The 17,783-nt window shown below is 47.7% G+C and overlaps 3 protein-coding genes and 1 pseudogene across 3 annotated transcripts; 2 read left to right on the forward strand and 2 right to left on the reverse strand.

Annotated features, from left to right (window-relative positions):
• Positions 1-284: 284 nt before the first annotated feature.
• On the reverse strand, positions 285-2,592 carry LOC123039713 (probable glutathione S-transferase; annotated as a pseudogene).
• A 736-nt stretch (positions 2,593-3,328) lies between these two features.
• On the forward strand, positions 3,329-8,244 carry LOC123039714 (cytochrome P450 94A1). The gene is made up of 4 exons (XM_044462756.1): positions 3,329-4,035; positions 4,070-4,330; positions 6,403-6,894; positions 8,106-8,244. The coding sequence occupies exons 1-4, from the start codon at positions 3,332-3,334 to the stop codon at positions 8,242-8,244; spliced, it is 1,596 nt and encodes a 531-aa protein (XP_044318691.1). The 5' UTR covers positions 3,329-3,331.
• Positions 8,245-12,019: 3,775 nt separating this feature from the next.
• Positions 12,020-13,968, reverse strand: LOC123047519 (UPF0235 protein C15orf40 homolog). The gene is made up of 3 exons (XM_044471093.1): positions 13,716-13,968; positions 13,555-13,643; positions 12,020-12,500 (listed from the first exon to the last, which is right to left on the reverse strand). Exons 1-3 carry the CDS (start codon positions 13,888-13,890, stop codon positions 12,372-12,374), a joined length of 393 nt encoding a protein of 130 aa, XP_044327028.1. The 5' UTR covers positions 13,891-13,968; the 3' UTR covers positions 12,020-12,371.
• LOC123047518 (3-isopropylmalate dehydrogenase 2, chloroplastic) lies at positions 13,928-17,577 on the forward strand. Its single transcript, XM_044471092.1, has 11 exons — positions 13,928-14,199; positions 14,298-14,427; positions 14,564-14,675; positions 15,110-15,185; positions 15,313-15,401; positions 15,650-15,736; positions 16,146-16,262; positions 16,356-16,463; positions 16,552-16,605; positions 16,716-16,868; positions 17,199-17,577. Exons 1-11 carry the CDS (start codon positions 13,986-13,988, stop codon positions 17,259-17,261), a joined length of 1,203 nt encoding a protein of 400 aa, XP_044327027.1. The 5' UTR covers positions 13,928-13,985; the 3' UTR covers positions 17,262-17,577.
• The last annotated feature ends 206 nt before the right edge of the window (positions 17,578-17,783 follow it).

Raw genomic sequence — 17,783 nt, forward strand, 5'->3', positions numbered from 1 at the left:
AACCCTCTACTAGTAGGAAAGAGTCACTCTCATAGCTGTTAAGTAGTAAGTATATATGCCGGCGGTGTCTTATTGGTCTGCCAAAACTTATTCACGTTATGTTACACAAGTGCATGCATCGCAGAGGCAAACTCTGTATCTGTATGACAACGATAGCTTATGTGTACAAAATAGGTACAAAGAGCTAAAACCTTCTACTAGCACCAAAATAAACTAACGAGACCGAATATATATATATATATATATATATATAGATATATATATAGATAGCACACTAGATTAATTCAGCCGCGTACAGCTACTGAAGTCGGGTTCGCTACTGAATACCGTACCACTCCTTGTGAAATTCGTACATCTCAGTGTCATCCGGAAGAACCGCTCTTACACTCTCCCTTTGCTTGCACCTCTTTGCCCAATACGTCAGCCTGGGGCACTCCACGTCAAGGTCAAACCGTCCAAGCTGCTCGTACCCATGAAACATGCTTGAAAATGGGATCGTAACGATGTCTAAGAATCCGAATTCGTCGCCAGAAAAGAAGCCCTTGTCCCGAGCACCTCCTCTAGGCGTTTGAGCTGCTCGACCAACTCTTCCTTGGCCGCATCTTTATCCCCGCCATTGCTCTAGAGAAACCTTACTTGGGCGCCCAACACCTAATTTCATTCAGCTCATCACATGGAGTATAAATTAACGCATCGACGAAACAAAATTTACTCCAACAAAAAAGTGACAATAATTTGCGTACCTTGTGGTCAACGAAGTCAGCCCAGAACCTAGCGTGAGCCCTGTCGACTGGGTTGCTGGGGAGCAAACGGGCCTCACCCCAGACCTCGTCGATGTACTCGACGATGTTGACGGAGCCGCAGACTGGACGGCCGCGGTGGATCAAGATGGGTACCATGTGGAGAACAGGGTTCATGCGGCGCACCAGATCGCTCCTCTCGCGGACGCGGAGGTCCTCCTCGACGTACTCGCACGGCACGCCTAGCTCACGCAGCGCGATCCGCACCCGCATGCCGAACTCGTTGGCCCAGAAGTCGACGCACGTCACGGTGGTGCCGGCGGCGAGAACTTTTTTCTTTTAGAAAGAAGATAAGATTAAGAGGCTCACCACGGTGGTGCCGGCGGCGAGATCGGCGCGGGCGATCGACGGCGATGAGGACGGGGCCGGGACAGGACGGACCGTCTAATCTAGACAAATTTAGAGGAAAATGGACTTTGGACAAGGAGTTTCGAGAGGAGAAAGCTTAAGTATGGCTCGAGCATTTTAGCGAACACCTCATATGCATAGGAGGTGAGCTAGCACCACAAAGCTCTCCCACGGCCGGCCAAAAAAACAGAGCACTCCACTGCTCTACTCGCGGGCAAGGGGGTATATATAGGCATCACATTGATCCCGGTTCGTGGCTGGAACCGGGACTAAAGGACCACATTTGGTCCCAGTTCCAGCCACGAACCGGGACCAATGGGCCTTGTTCGGTTCGTGACTGGAAACGGGACCAGAGGTGCCAGACGAACCGGGACCAATGCCCCACGAGGCCTGGCCGCCCCCCTGGCCTCACGAACCGAGACCTATGCCCCCGTGGGTCCCAGTTTGTGACTAAACCGGGATTAATGGGCTTATGTGGCCTGGACCAAAGCCCTGTTTTCTACTAGTGTGACGCAAAAGCGAAGGAGGAGGTGGTGGTGAGCGCATCCATGGTGTTGGGTGTCATGGCGGCAATGGTGGTGGACATAGTTGCGGTCGCCTGGGTAGCTAGATCCGATCTCTATCCAATCTATGGAGGAAGAGGCTCTGTTACCATGCAAAACTGGATGGAAGCATTGAACCCTTTGCTCGGGCCGTTGTTTGTATTTATATCATGTATGTCGTGGCTTACAAGGGAGGATCGATCGAAGGATCGTTACAGAGAAAGTCGGTAGAAGAATCAGAACAGAATAAGAGATAGAAAGAGATTACAAGTTTAAACACCTTTCCTATCTCTACCCAACATATTCTAACACTCTACACCAATGGAAAGTTCTCTGCGGGGGCGATCAATCGTTGCTACTACGACGTTGTCGCCCTGCGTGGCTATTAGACTCTATATCTGTGCAGCTTCACGAAAAGATCGTTTTAGGTTTTAGCTGGATTTGCTTTCTCTGGTTAGATCCGAGCGCTTGTAATAGTCTCTTGGACTTGTTTTGCCCCGTTTTCTAATAAAAAATGGGGTGGGGGGAAGCCCCTTTTGTTTTAAAAAAAGTTTCTTATAAGGCTTTACAGCCTAAGCAAAGAATAGGTTTAAATGAGTTCACGGGGGTTACAAGAAAAACACACACACACACACGCACGCACACACGAACAACACACAAGAACCTTGGGTAACAATTGATTGATGAGAAAACACATGACGACCCAAACACAACAGTCACAGGGGAAAGCCCCGGGAAATGACAGCTGTGGGAGAGACTTTTCGTCAGAAGTAGCCAGTTATAAACGGAATCCGAAGTGGAAAAATATGCAACCATGTTTCTCTTCCATCGATCCATGGTAGAAACACACATGAGAATGAGATGGACGCATGTGAGATGTGACTATTCCGGTAGAGAGCCATGACCATTCAAGTCCTTAGAGTATAGATGTACCACTTCTTCTTCGGGAGCCGGCCAGAAATTTGATTCAAGTGCTAGCCTCCTCATTTCCTTGATTTGATGTTCTACGTGTAAACATAACAAGTTAGATAACGTATCTACCAGCCTGTCTTTGCGCTAAGCATGTTTTCTCACTGATGGTCATCGAGAGAGTCGGTCCGACTCCGAAACACCTATCCTGCTCATGCATGGGCCTGTTGGCTGATTGTGCCCGGAGCTCATTTGTTGAACGAAGCTCTCAAAGTTAAAAAATATGAAACCAACCCAGGAGCTAAACCTCATTGGCATTTTTTTATAGAAGAAACTCCGCGAGCACTACGCATCCGAGCCGGGACTCGAATTCAGGTGGGCTGACAGCAACCTCAGCTGCCCAGCCAATAGGTCGACGCCCCATCCTCCAGGTCTCAAAGTTTGATGCGAAAAGACAAAAACATGGCCGCGCGCTCAGAATATTCCACCCCAGCCAGCTGCATGGTTGAGGAGTACTGAACGTAAGGGGAAGCTAGCCCTCGTCGTTTCGCTCGCAGCAGACCATGTATGGCCGTGGCGGACCGGCGGCACGCACGTCGGTGGTCAGCACAAGAAAAGAAACCACCACCACGCTCTACTTTTCCTCCTCGATCTTGACCTTCACATAGTACAATCTACAAATCCAGACGATAAATAGCTACGTAGAGCCCAGCTGTTAGCTAGAGATCGACCATGGCAATCGCATTGGCCGCCTTCCTGCAGCTGCTGCTTCCACCGCTCTTCTCCCTCGCCGCCGTTGTCCTCCTCCTGCATGCCCGTGCTTCGTGGAGACTCCACAAGCCGGCGGCGCCCTACCCGCTGCTCGGCCACCTGCCCCAGTTCCTGGCGAACCGGCACCGCATCCTGGACTGGGTGGCCGAGGTGCTCGCGCGCCAGCCCACCTGCACGCTCGTCTTCCACCGCCCGGGCGGCGAACGGGGCGTCATCACCGCCAACCCGGCCAACCTGGAGCACGTCATGCGCGCCGGCTTCCACAACTACCCCAAGGGCCCGCGCTTCACGTCGGCGCTCCACGACTTCCTGGGCCATGGCATCCTCAACGTCGACGGCCATGGGTGGCGCGCGCAGCGCAAGGCTGCCAGCTACGAGTTCAACACGCGCTCGCTGCGCCTCTTCGTCGCCCGCACCGTGCACACCGAGCTCCACGGCAGGCTCCTCCCGCTGCTGCGCCGCGCCGCCGGCTCAGGCCGTCCGGTCGACCTGCAGGACACGCTCGAGCGCTACGCCTTTGATAATATCTGCCGCGTCGCCTTCGACCACGACCCCCGGCAGCTCCCGGACGGGGATGCAGCGACCGAGAGCACGGCGAGCGGCAGGTTCGCCGACGCGTTCCGCGACGCCGCCAATCTCAGCGCCGGCAGGTTCCGCCAATCTCAGCGTCATCGCGGCGACGCGTTCCGCCAATCTCAGCCGGCCGGAGCGGTGGCTGGACCCGGCGGAGGAGGGGACGTTCCTGCCGGAGAGCCCGTTCCGGTACATCGTGTTCCACGCCGGGCCGAGGATCTGCCTCGGGAAGGAGATGACGTACATCCAGATGAAGTCCATCGTGGCGTGCGTGCTGGAGGAGTTCGAGGTGGCGGTGGACGGCGGCTACACGCCGCGGCCGGTGGCCTCCCTGACGTTGCGGATGGCCGACGGGCTCCCGGTCAGGGTCAAGGCTCCTTCCCGTACGTAGACGGAATTGAGTACGAGGGGGTGGAGGGAAAATTCTGGTTTTGAACAAGACTTTTCCAAGTAGTACAGTGCAGTAGAACGTCAGTGAGTCAAATTGGATTCCTCCCCAAGAAAAAGCTTAGGGTTTCTCCGCCTCCCGTCGGGTTTGTGTCCTGCTCGGGAGGGCTTTCTTTTTAGATGTTTCTTCAAGCCTTGTTACGGTTTGTATTCTGCTCAGAAAGATGAGACGGCGGCGGTTCCCTAAAGATGAAATAAGTTTCTTCCCGCCTAGCCCTCATTCCGGTGGTGTGCATAGTATCATTAATGGGTGGGGGAATGCGTGTCTCCGGCGGATCTGTCCTTCGTGGATTTGCTCAGATCTGGTCATAGTTCGCCTACGCTTGAGTTTCTTCAGGTTGGATCCTTCCAATCTACGCCACTCTTCATCGGTTGTGGTTGTTGTTCTGTTGTGCTGGTCCTATGGGCCTTAGCACGAGACTCTTCCGACTGTCTACTACAATAAATTTTGCTCGGCTCTGGCGAGGGAGGGGCAATGACGGAGGCGTGCCTTCGGCTCTCAAAGTTATTTTTATTATTTCTAATGTTCGTTGTATTGCCACTATTGACGATGAATAGATTGGAAGTTTTCTCACAAATAAAATGCAATTTCAGTGCAAACTTGTGTGCAAGTTTTTTTTCTTGCTTCTTAAAGGTTAATCCAATGTCGTTAATTCATTATTCTTTACAAAACTTTATTCTTCTGATTTTGTTTCATTTATTAATTTTCTTTCTATCTATATATCAATGACACTAATTCATTCTTTCTTAGAATAATTTTTTAATAATTTTATTATTATATGATTATTCTTGCATATTATAAAAAGCGCAGTTTCTATGTAAATTTTGTGCATTTTTTCATTTATTTATTTTTATTTTATTCCTACTTAAAAGGTAATACCACTGACACCAATTCATTCTTCTTTAGAGAACTACCCTTTTTATTTGTACTTAGTTTTTTTTTCATTTATTCTTTAAGGTGGCACAACCACAAATATTAGAATTTCAGGCGACTAGCAAGAATGGAGTTTTGGCTCCTGGGAGCGCACTCTCCCGCGTGAATAGTAAACAAAAAACATAGTAAATGTTTTCAAAGAACTTATAATTTCTTTTGTAGATGTTCGTGTTAATATCACAAGCATTCTTGAAAAATTTTATGCGAAACGGAGCAGTGGTGTTTCGCTGAAAACACAGATTTAGGATGACATTTTGGGGTAACATTTTTTTTCACATGCCAAAATATTTAATCTTTTTGCTTACAAATTTTATGTAGCATTTGTATGTTGTGACAAAGAGCACATAGGATTTTTATTGGGATTTATTTTTAACATTTCAAATAACATTTTTGCGCACTGGAGCGCGCGCTCTTGGGACCACCAACGGATTTCCGTACGAATGGCCCTTTTATTTTCTTTCGGTTACCGTGTCTGTTGTGTATCGCGGATAGCGAGCGCGTGACGCGCTGCTCCCCACAATATCTCACAGGCGAGGTGCATGAGCCAGGCCCATCGCGCGATCAGACGCGTGTCTCTAAACAGGACAAACTCTGTTTTTTTTTTCTTTGGTTATTTATGCCAGTCCGTTTTTTCACCTCAAAAGATATATCTTGGTTGGATTTATTTTAACTAGTAAACATGCCCGTGCGTTGCAACGGAAGAAAAAAAACTAAATAATACTCCTACCCAATAATAATTGCCTAAAACACAAATGTGATGATTTGATTAGCAACCCGCATCAATTATTCCCAACATGAAAAATAATTATACTTTAAGCCAAACCATCTTTGCAAATGGGTAAGAAATGTATGCATTATCTGGTTTGCAATCTCCATAGTTTTATTCCAACTTCCACTATTACAGGTGCTATGCATCCATAAAGGTGTACTAATTGTCCATACTTAATGTGAGACATATGTAGTGTGTGAGAGAGAAGGACCCGAGGTTCATTAGGTTAACTGTTGTGATCGATTCCCTGACCGAGAACTGAAAGTTGATTATTATTTTCTATACCTTGGAATTTTCTCTCATTGGCAGTCTTCTCGGAAAGCTCAATCAAATTACATCCTCCAAGGCACGTGGCCGCATCTTCCACTACCTGGGAAGCGGTGGTTACCGCGGTGCCTCCGGCTCTCTGGCCATGGTGTCCGAGGCCGAGCGCACGGCGCGACAGAAGGCAAGGTACAACCGGCGCAATGTCGGTCACCAATACGCGTTTGCCAAGACAGACGTGACGTCGGGATGGGTCCCCAACGACACAGACCTCGCTGCGGCGTGGGCGCTCGACCGCACCGTCACCACCGCAGAGACGTCCGCCAGGGGCCACCGCCGTGTTGACAGCGAGCTCGCTAAGAATGGCGAGGAGTGGTCGCTTAGCGACTGCTCCGCCAACGCCGGCAGGGGCAAGGCCGCCGGCACGGTGCCGCCAGTGCCTTCGGCAGTGGCCAAGGCGACCCTTCGCACCGCGCAACAGGAGGCGGAGTGGCTCCTCGGCGAGCATAAGGCACGACAACACCGCCGCCGTCGATGGCACGTATGTCGATGGTGGTGCGGCAGGACATGGCGGCCAAGCTTACGAGGTGTTCATTTGATATAGGGTTTAGTGTATTTTAGTAAAATGATTGAAATATCGTCTGTTAATGTAAATTATATTCAAATTTGAATGAAATCCGCCCAGCTTGATCGAATTTCATGAAGTTGGTTCGAACTGTTGGTCGGATGTATGCGGTTAGCGTTGAATGTCGGCCTCCCGCATCCGTGTCCGCGGACTGGTCGCCCCTGTCCGCGGACGGATGCGGAAGAAAATTTACGAGTTGTCGTTGGAGATGCCCTTATGCTCAAATCTGATCCTAATTGAATGAGTGCATGCCTAGTCACCGAAATTTTTAACCTCAATGTTATCTTAGCTCCTACATGTCATATTTCACCCATATGTTATATCCTAATTTTTTTTGAATTAGTTATGGTATTTGAATCAAGTGCTTTTATTCAAATTCAAGAAAATGGCAGAACTGCGATATATTTGTTTGGTGATGATTCCTTATTCAAAGTTCATGAAAACTTATAAATGGAGGTCATGTGTTATTTACAAGCTCTTACCTTGAATTTTTGGTATATTTTGTGAAAAAAAAGAAACTCCACTCTTCGTTGTTGATAAAACGAAATCCCTATTCACTCCTTTGGGTATCCTTTTTCCCCATAAGGATATTGAATACAAGGAACTCTCTTTAGTGCTACTGTAATTTTGAAAATGGTAAACATTTCATGAGCATTGGAATTTTATATCACGTATTTATAGTTCAAATTCAAAGTTGGGGCAGATTTGAATTCGTGTTCGAAAAAGGCAGTGAAATACTCTCCGAAAACTCTTGGAAACTTTATTTTGATTTTCTCAACCCCTCCTTTGCCACTGACCAGTGGGTCTCCTGGATAAGTCCAGCTCCGTCATCTCCAAGGGACACGCGCCCGCTTCCTGCCCGGCTGTCTCTTGATCTTTCTCCTCCCCCTCTGCTACCTCACTCCTCACTCTTTTCTTCCCCGCCTGGATCCCCTTTCTCATCAAGCTCGCCGGCCACGCCGCCGCTTGCCGTTGCAACGCCAGCCGCAGGGACCGGCGGGATCCGCCAGCCGTCGGTCCGGATCGACATCCACGCCTCTGGCTCCGACATGCACACCTGCTAGACATCGCCGTGAACCACCTCGTTTCTCCGGTGCGTTTTTGCTCCTTGGCTGTTCCCTAGCTCCATTGTTGCTCCTGCCGTCCCTTTAATGGTGATTCCCGGCGCCGGCGTGCAGGAACCTCTTGAACCAAGGCTGCCTTTCTCGGTTCCATCGGCCGCGGCGGTCATCCTCCTCCCTGAGCAACTACAGGGACCGTGACGGGCTCTGCTTCTGGACAACGGACTCGAAGGCGCGGGTCCCTCCTAATTCTTCCTCGACCGCTGACCGCCATTGACGCCGTTCGTCCTCTCGCCTCCCTGATCCGTCCGACCCGGCTGCCATGAACAGCAAGGTGAGGAGTCGCCTCTGCCTGCTGCTGGCTGCTTGCTGCTACTGTTCGCTGCTGGCTTGCTTTGCTATTTGTTGTTGTTGCCGCTGCTGGCTGCTTGCTTTGCCGCTTGCTGCTGCTGGTTGTTTTGCTTGCCGATGCTGCTTGCCTTTGTGGCTTGCTGCTGCTGGCCTTGAGCTGCGAGTAAATGAGAGAAAGAAAAAAAGTTCTACATCTGTACAGGGAGATGGCCGTATTTAGATTCACCTCTCTACAGAGAGATGATCATGTTTCAGTACCGTTTAATTCACTTGCTCCTCCCAGTTTCAGACTAAGGCTAGTCTTCCCTGTGCATAGAAGTTTCAGAAAAATGCTCAACCTGCTGAACTTGTAAAATCCATAAAAATATTATTCCAGCTTCTGTTTGGAGTAGCACTTGTATGAAGTTGGATGGTTTAAATTGTATTGTAGCAATAGAAAACATGAACATACTTACCCCCTTAAGTTACAGCCGTGGCCCTCCTGTAGGTCTGGCCCCACATAACATCTGTCCCTCCCTTTTCAAACAGCTAGGCGTCGAGCTGCACTGAGGGAAATTGTTTGATGAAAAGTTTTTTTTGTAAAACTGTACCATATTCCGTACTTTCTGTAGTACTTTGGATAGCTAAAACTTAATGTTCGAAGGCATGTCTCACTTTATGCCTTTCTGGTATCATTTTACCAATGTAAATGAAGAAGAAACTCAACAAATCTTGCTTGCCATTTGCATGATTACCAAATGAATGTGCTTTATCTTGGCAAAAAAACAATGCTTATACCAATTATTTTGAACAGTTTTCTTTTTGCAATATGTTGTTTTTTTACAAGTACTTATTTTATTTATCATAATGCAGGACATTCATGAGGGTTTGAATTTTTCTGCTGCTGACGATGAATCCTACTTTGGAATCCTTTCAATAAAGTTTTCAAAGGATGGCCGTGAACTTGTTGTCGGAAACAGCAATGAGTCAATATGTATTTATGATCTTTGAGCAAACAAAGTGACAGAGCGAATTCATGCTCATGTGGTATGAAAGTCAAATGCACTCTTTCTTTTGTTGCTTCCATAACCTGTCCTTACAATGTACGCAACACTGTTTGGTGATAGACATATCTTCTTAGGTCATATTGGGATGTACTTCTAAAATCATTTCAAGTATCTAATGTGAGCATTGGTACTGTTTGCATGCAAAGAAAATTAAAGGAGTTTGTTTGTAAGATTCTAGTCTGCTGTCAATAGAAATGCACTAAAAAAGCACTTACATTGCATATTCTACATGCTTTTGTACTGCATCCTCTAATGGTTCGTTATGACTGAAGTAATCATCCACATGAAGCATGGTGTTGCTTTCGGCATAGCAGATTGAAGTAATGAACCACGGAAAGCAATAGTTCTTGGTGGTGCTTTAAGCATAGCAGTTTGGATAGATACCGATAGCATGCTAGAAGTTCTGTCTTGTAGAGTACGGAACTGAAATAAAATTTGTCTTTGTAGGAGTCTCACAGTGTAGTGTAGTATCACATAAACACCTAACGCCTCTAAGAGGTATTTCCAAACGAGAAGCCAAAAGGAAAATGTCAAACAGTTTGTGGCGTGCCAACACTATTCAAGGTGTTTGGCTTTGTTGAAAAAAAAGGTGTTTGGCTTGCTGCATAACTGCAGAGTGATGGTATATGGTGAAAGAAAACACTGTAAATGTTAGAACCACTAAGATTAGATGACAAGTAAATGTATAAATATCAGTAAAACGAATCACTACATCAGCTGAAGCAGCAGCTGTGTTGGTAGTCCTGTGCAGGCTGGAAGTTGTCTCCTTCGGGCCTGCATTATTTGGCCTACGGATACATGAATATATCCTCTGTATTTAGTTTATTCCTCTACCTCACGCTGAGCTTGGAGCCAAAGACCTCATGTGCTGCGGTAACTGCCCCCTACTCTTCATCAAGCATCCACCATGGGAGATTGATTCCTTAATTAATCTGAAAAGAGTTGCTTGTATTGATGTACTGTTAGAACTTCATAACAGAGGAGATTGGAAGATGGAGAAGAAAGGGACAAGGGAGAGGTTCGATTGGTTTGGTGCCTTTTTTTAGATCGATGAGCGCCTATGCCTGGCCGGTGAGGTCATGGCCTCGACGGAGATAGGAAGGATGGATAGGGAGAGGCGGCCCTCAGCCACGGTCGCCCACCCCCAGCCTCGATCCCCTATGGATCGGGATCGGGAGAGCCAGCGCCTGATCCCTGCCTCGCCTCGCCACCTCGACGTTGGCGAGCCCCACCAGAACCAGCTTCCCAAGCGCTGCCCTGCCTTCCTCCTCTTCATCTCCTTCCTCTCATTCCTCTCGTTTTCCCCTTCCTCCATCCCGTGCTCTCTCTTATCTCTCTCTCTCTCTTTGTTCGAACAGGAGGTACTCAGCCGCCCCAGCCGAGCCTAGTTAAACCTTCCGAGATGGACGGCGGCGCGGAGGAGACAGTGAGGTCGCTGGCAAGTGCAATGACGACCGACTGGCGGAGGCTTTGGTCGAGTGGCGAGCGAGAGCCCTCCCGGGCGGCGCACAGCGAGGAGCTCGGGCGCGCGGAGGAGAGGAGGATCTGAGGCTTAACGGTGGTGCAGTGCTGCGTTCGCCAGCGCGGCTCCGGATCGAGCGTCGCGCGGGGTGGAGCGCCTCCTTGGCGGCTGGGATCGGGAGGCGAGGGAGAGAGAGGAGAGCCCATCCTGGGCCGCGGGTTGAATACCGCAAATTACAAGGATTTATTTGTAAAGTTGTCGAACGAAACGTTTTTCCCTTCAGAAGAGGAGTGCGGATTGAATATGAAGAATTACAGGGACTTTTCTGTAAAAAAAACCGACGACGTACGACCAGAAGCCATCGGTGCTTTATTAGTAGGTAAAGATAAAGATTAAAAAATGTTAACAAATATCAGTAAATATCCTTGGATCTGAAAAAGTTCGTAAGTCAAAACATGAAGAGGATTCAATTTTTTATTGTAAAATTAATAAAATAGCCACGAAGTAGAAAGAGTTCATGAAATCAAAAACTTTTTATGGATTTTTTGTACAATTTTTAAAATCCTGAACAAACTTTAAATATGTGAAGAATTTTAGAAAAGCATGAACAAATACAAGTAACCACAAACTTGTTTTAGTCGATTTGCTTAACCAGCCCAAGTCAACACTTTGAACACAAAAGGAAAAGATGCCCACACTCATGGGCAACTATTAATTAGATGGGCGGCAACGTGGAACAACAAAAAGTGTACGAGTGTACAGCATGCCGTGCACATGGACGTGATACCTATAAACATACTTGAAACTTCAAACCCTACATATATATAGTCAATGTCAATCGAGATGCAGCCGTCAGCCATGATGCGCTATGAAGCTGGATCGCCTATAAATTCCTGGTGAAGTGTCCTGTTGCCGTTCCACCCAAGCTTTTCTACTTCCTACCGTAAAGTAATATAAGCGCGTTTAGATCACTAAAGTACCGACACACGTTTCAAACTTACAACTTGCTCCTAGGGTTGAAGCAGAATGACCAAAGAAGCAAAATTGACAGGTGCCGTAAAAGTGGGACTAAAACGTCTTTCTCTAATACTGAACTGCAATGCTTCACAAAGAAAAAGAAAAGAAGGGGGACATGAAATTGAAGAATATCACACAACTCCAAGATGATCAAGCATTATGTCAAATAGACGCACCAAATGTCAAATGGCAATACAGAGGCTCAGCCTGTCATGCACACTACTGTACTATACATACATCTCCGTTACATTTTCTTCAGAAAAGAGCAGTTCCCCATGACGATCTCAGTGACAACAAGACTGGCCGTGCCCATGGTTTCAGCCTTTTACCAGGTTCCTCGTTCTCACCGGCATGGTGACGATTTATACGGGAGAAAGAGCACCGGTTCCTACAGCTGATACACTCTGCTCAGCCAGGTTATACTATTACATACTCGCAGTTAACATACATCATCAAGGGCCGCACGCCTTGTTCAAGGCCTCCAAGACGCCTTTGAGTGTCGCATCCTGCACTAGCACGACCTTCTCCCTCGATTTCGAGCCGGAGCCGATGGACACCTCTCTTTTCTTCACCCCAAGCACCTGCATTCATGGATGCGCATTTACGGAAGGCTCTCAGGATTTCAGATGGAGCAAAGCAAATGAAGCATCAAAGAGTGACTTCATCTGTACCGTTAGACTATCATGTCAAACCAGTGAATATACTTCCAGCACATAAGGCGCCTATTGTCTTGATTATAATGAGCTAAACATTGGAAAATGCACCTATATATTGTCTCAATCAGCAACCCATAAGGCACTACCCAAAGATACAGCTGCCATTTTTGTCCATGAATCCAACCCCTTGAATTGTAGTTTGACAGCGACTTTATGTGGTCCGTAGGAGATAAGACAAGATACTAAACCATAGTGCAAGTAGGATTATGGACTGTAACTATCTGCTCAGCAGCAACAAACCCCTGGTTGATATTGGCAGTTAGGTGCAAACAGCCTCTTAATTCTGTAGATTTTCTGGTAAAATTAAGAACCGGAGTTATTTGTGGCCTCAGAACAATCACAGTTCAAATCCTTGGATTGCCCTTGACAGAATCATACAGACACAGGCATCAAACTCACTGAACCTTGGTGCTATCTTCCTCCTAGTGAACGCCCTAACTAAACTAGGCGGCCAAGTCTGAAGCAGAATGGCCACAGAAGCAAAGCTGGCAGGTGCAGTAACACCGAGGCTAAAACGTCCTCCTAGACTGCAGTGCTCCAGGGGAAAACAATGAAATTCAAAATTCAACAAAGAACATCACCACACATCTCCAAGGCGCGCAAGCTTCGCCCAACCATGTCCTCGACGGCCTGTTCAGGTTCAGTACTACGTACTTGTGTCATATGCTTGCTTCAACAACACTTTCTAACATGCTTTAAATCTGAACTTTGTAACAATGGAAGTTAAAACAAATCATACTAGTATGTCTGGTCCCTAGCTTGTGCTCCTGATTCCCAAACCAGTGCCGACCTTCTTCAATCTAGTGCGCGCAGTACAATGGAACTAGCAATTCATCATCATCTAGGTGGGCAGTTCGTCTAAATCAAAGGAATAGTGCGCTGCTGCTGTGTATCCGCAGGGAGGGGATCGCTAGATTACCGAGCTGATGAAGTCGACGAGGGCGGCGTTGGCCTCGCCGTCCCTGGCCGGCGCGTCGATCTGCACACCGACGGCCTCCTCCCCGATCTCTGCAAATCAGCTCACGAATTAGGAGGGGAGCAGCGAGGACGACGACTAGGTGGGGGACGGGGAGCACGGACCGGTGATGGTGGCCATCTTGGAGCCGGGCTTGGCGTGGACGGAGATGGCGACGGTGGACGGCGGCATCAGGCGGAGGCACCCCGGGAACTCCCCTCCGCCGGCGGCACCGCCGCTCGCCGCCGCCGGCGCCGGGGCCCCCTTGGCCTTGCTGCCTCGCTTCTTCCCTGGAGCCATCTCCTCCGGGTCTCCACTTGGGCCGGGCCCGAGTCCATCGGCACAATATATCCCGTGGAGGCCCAGGAGACGGCCAGGCTCCCCCACCCAGCACGATGACGGCTCAGCTCCAAGCCACGCCGCTCAGAACCCTAGCCCTCTCCCGCCGCCGGCGGGGCGCCGGCGCGGCGGCGCGGCCGACGGCGGGCTCCGTGCGGTGCTCCGCCGCGGCCAGGAGCTACAGCATTACGCTCCTCCCCGGCGACGGCATCGGCCCCGAGGTCGTCGCCGTCGCCAAGGACGTCCTCTCCGTCGCCGGCTCCAAGGAAGGTAGGCTCGCCTGAACTCGGCTCCGCGGCGCCCAATGGCACTAGCACTAGCAGGGTGACGACGATGATGGTAATCTGTTTGTTTTCCTTGCGTCGCAGGCGTCGAGCTCCGGTATCAGGAGATGCTGATGGGCGGCGCGGCGCTGGACGCGGCCGGCGTGCCGCTCCCCGACGAGACGCTCGCGGCGGCGCGGGCCTCGGACGCCATCCTCCTCGGCGCGATTGGAGGGTGAGTGCAAATTTTCTGTTGACAGTAGCAACACCATTGCTGACATCTCCAGATTCCATTTTGCTCTGGTCAGACTTTGTGATGTGCACCTGCGTTTTCTTTCAGTAATAATTGGATGTGATGATTTGGTCTGCAGGTATAAGTGGGATAACAATGAGAAGCATCTCAAGCCCGAGACCGGGCTGCTCAACATCCGTGCCGGGCTCGGCGTGTTTGCCAATCTGCGGCCAGCCACCGTGTTACCGCAGGTATATCAACATGCTGTTTTAGTTCGACAAGACTGCAGTTTGTACTTTACATAGCTATTTGGCTTATGTTGCATCTGAGGCCATGTATCACAGGCATCAGAGTGTGTCCTGCATCCCGGCTTAATCTGTACTAGTATTAACAACATTGTCCTGCTTTTCTAATGGCACTACTCAAAATTATACCTTTCGTACATCGCTTATGCTGCATCCATGGCCATGTATCGAAGGCATCGGAGTGTCGATGTGATCTGTACTAGCAATACATGGTTTAAATAAGCAATAAAATACTACCAAAGAAAGTCATAGCTGCAAAATTTGGGCAGAATGAACTTGTTTGCTTCACTTATTGCTGATTATATACTTGCAATAATGTGCTGATTTGCTCATATGTTCGCTATGTAATTACTTCTCTCTGTGGCCTCAAACTTTTGTAGTTAGTAGATGCATCTACTTTGAAGAAAGAGGTAGCTGAAGGAGTTGACATCATGGTTGTTAGAGAGCTTACTGGAGGTAATGTTAACTAAATTACGATTAATCATGGAGTCGTTATCCTTCTTTCCTTCCTGATTTATATATTTCCAGGTGCATTCTGATGAAACTTGAATCTTCTACTGGTATTATATTTTCTGCGTCGCAGGGATCTACTTCGGCAAGCCTAGGGGTTTTGGAACCAATGACAAGGGAGAGGAAACTGGCTTCAACACTGAAATATATTCAGTTGCTGAGGTGACTCCACTGTGCCTCTTACATTTCAACTATCTCCCTGATAAACTATTTCTTGAATGAGTGATAGTCCCTGCTGCCCCCGAAGGCATAAACATGACTAAATCTGTTGATGATTTTGTTTCTCTGTTTCTTTCCTCTGATGTATTTTCTGGAAGAACACGTGTGATTAGATTAAAAGCTCTTTGTTCGATACCATTTTTTATTGAATATAGTGCATTAACTATATGTTCGAACAACTCTATCCCCAGATCGATCGTATTGCCCGTGTTGCATTTGAGGTTGCTCGCAAGAGAGGAGGAAAACTATGCTCGGTGGACAAGGCGAATGTGCTTGAGGTACTTAATTATATGAATCCTAAATATTTTTCAGTTGTCCCAAACAATTCCAAATGTGTATGGAAACTAGAACTGGGCCATGGAGCATATTTGAGACAATATTATACTTAATGTTTGATAACTCCTTAAACATTTAGTTGGATGCAACGACTATGACCAGTGGCGGACCCAGGAAGGGGCCAAGCCCCAGGCGAAGTGGGCCAAGGCCCAGGCAACTTAGTTGACTGTAGCATATTACTGTAGCTACAGTGCTAAACCATACAAAGGAGATGGGCCTCATGCCCCAGGCGGCCGCCCCTTCTGCCTGGGGCCTAAATCCGCCCATGACTATGACCTATCATTTTGTTGAGTCTAATACATCATTTTTCCATGTTAAAAAAATACATCATTTTTACTAATGCTATTGTAGGCATCTATGCTGTGGAGGAAACGGGTAACTGCAATAGCTTCCGAATTCCCTGACGTAGAGCTCTCACACATGTACGTCGATAACGCTGCAATGCAGCTTGTTAGGAATCCTAAACAGGTTTGTTTCCATTTATGTAACTTAATCTCACCCTGAGCTAAGCAGTTTGGAGATGTGCTGACCTCCTGTATTCCCTTGCCTTCATTATCACAGTTTGACACGATTGTGACAAACAATATTTTTGGTGACATATTATCGGACGAAGCATCAATGATCACAGGAAGCATTGGAATGCTGCCATCTGCCAGTGTTGGGGAATCGGTAATATAAGTTGTTTTCAGACGCACTTATTTTATGCTGAAATTGCTGGAAGTAAAGCGCTTATCAAGGATCTTCTTTTTCTGCACAGGGACCGGGTCTTTTTGAACCGATTCACGGCTCTGCTCCTGACATTGCTGGCCAGGTTGACATATAGCTCCTAAATTCAGAACAATCCTTGGATACTACGGCATTGCCTTTTGTTGTCTAACTCTGTTCAAAATTCTGCTCCATTCTACAATTTGCTGAGTGCAGGACAAGGCAAACCCGTTAGCTACCATTCTCAGTGCGGCGATGCTATTGAAATATGGCCTTGGTGTAGAAAGTGCTGCAAAGAGAATCGAAGCCGCGGTTACAGAGACACTGGACAATGGGTTCCGAACTGGGGACATATATTCTCCTGGGACGGTAAGACTAGTCCATGCAACATGTTCAATAATTGCTGCACTGAATATTTGCCACAATTATGTTGGAAGAGAAATCCAATGCCTATGTTTCTGCCAAATAAATAATTAAATACTCATCTGATTCGTACAGTTGTACTTGGATTGTTCTCTACTTGCACATCATTTACGAGTACTTAGATTGTTTGACAAATAGAAGGATTTAGTCCTCTGTTTCTTAGCCTGCCGAACTTCTGACCTGTGTTCACTGGTTGTGGAATATACGCATTAGCAAGCGCTACTTTTTGCTCTCGTTTCCTCTTTTTTTTACGTAGTTTATGTTCCTCCGCTGCAGACATTGGTTGGGTGCAAGCAAATGGGAGAGGAAGTCCTGAAGGCTCTGGAGTCGCAGAAGTAAACAGTAAAGCGATAGAGGGTTGAAGAAGCCTGCGACATGGGATGGTCAAAAGCGCACCGGGATATGATCTGACCTTACCCCGCCAAAGATCGTCGATCTTGCCCCTGGATTGTGTGATTTTGTTTTTATGTTTGCCTGCTTCCGCCCTTGTAGTTGGGTGCAGGAATTTAGCGGATCGTGTTTTCCCTTTCTCGTTGGAAAGATTTTTGTGTGCCTTGATTGAATGAATTGTGTCGGTGATGGGTAGAAAATTTGGGATGGTTCCCTTTGCCACCTGGCTGGAATGAAAAAGATATTGGATTTTGTGGCACTGTCATTTGGAATAAGCCAGTATATTCCTGTCATGTCCCATCTATTGTATCTTAAAAAAACGAGTGGATAACAGAACTAATCATCATCTAGATTTTGGGGTAAGACGGTTCCGCTAATCTAAGTGTGACTTTGTGAACCTAAAATCCCCGTCGATATGTCTTGCCCAGAGATTTATTAGCTATATCAAAAGTAAGTAGAGTGGAAGATGGA

This window comes from Triticum aestivum, chromosome 2B, assembly GCF_018294505.1.
Source record: "Triticum aestivum cultivar Chinese Spring chromosome 2B, IWGSC CS RefSeq v2.1, whole genome shotgun sequence".
In the NCBI taxonomy this organism is placed as follows: Eukaryota; Viridiplantae; Streptophyta; class Magnoliopsida; order Poales; family Poaceae; genus Triticum; species Triticum aestivum.

What these genes read in the sequence shown, in the direction of transcription:
- LOC123047519 (XM_044471093.1), bottom strand. Translation starts at nt 13,890, where the DNA reads ATGGCTCCAGGGAAGAAGCGAGGCAGCAAGGCCAAGGGGGCCCCGGCG. An exon ending in CAAGATGGCCACCATCACCG is followed by an intron (nt 13,644 to 13,715) that starts GTCCGTGCTCCC and finishes GCTGATTTGCAG; the next exon opens with AGATCGGGGAGGAGGCCGTC. An exon ending in TCGTCGACTTCATCAGCTCG is followed by an intron (nt 12,501 to 13,554) that starts GTAATCTAGCGA and finishes CCATGAATGCAG; the next exon opens with GTGCTTGGGGTGAAGAAAAG.
- LOC123047518 (XM_044471092.1), top strand. Translation starts at nt 13,986, where the DNA reads ATGACGGCTCAGCTCCAAGCCACGCCGCTCAGAACCCTAGCCCTCTCC. An exon ending in CTCCTCGGCGCGATTGGAGG is followed by an intron (nt 14,428 to 14,563) that starts GTGAGTGCAAAT and finishes TTTGGTCTGCAG; the next exon opens with GTATAAGTGGGATAACAATG. An exon ending in TTGTTAGGAATCCTAAACAG is followed by an intron (nt 16,263 to 16,355) that starts GTTTGTTTCCAT and finishes TCATTATCACAG; the next exon opens with TTTGACACGATTGTGACAAA.
- LOC123039714 (XM_044462756.1), top strand. Translation starts at nt 3,332, where the DNA reads ATGGCAATCGCATTGGCCGCCTTCCTGCAGCTGCTGCTTCCACCGCTC. An exon ending in GGCAGGTTCCGCCAATCTCA is followed by an intron (nt 4,036 to 4,069) that starts GCGTCATCGCGG and finishes CGCCAATCTCAG; the next exon opens with CCGGCCGGAGCGGTGGCTGG. An exon ending in GTCAAGGCTCCTTCCCGTAC is followed by an intron (nt 4,331 to 6,402) that starts GTAGACGGAATT and finishes TCTCATTGGCAG; the next exon opens with TCTTCTCGGAAAGCTCAATC.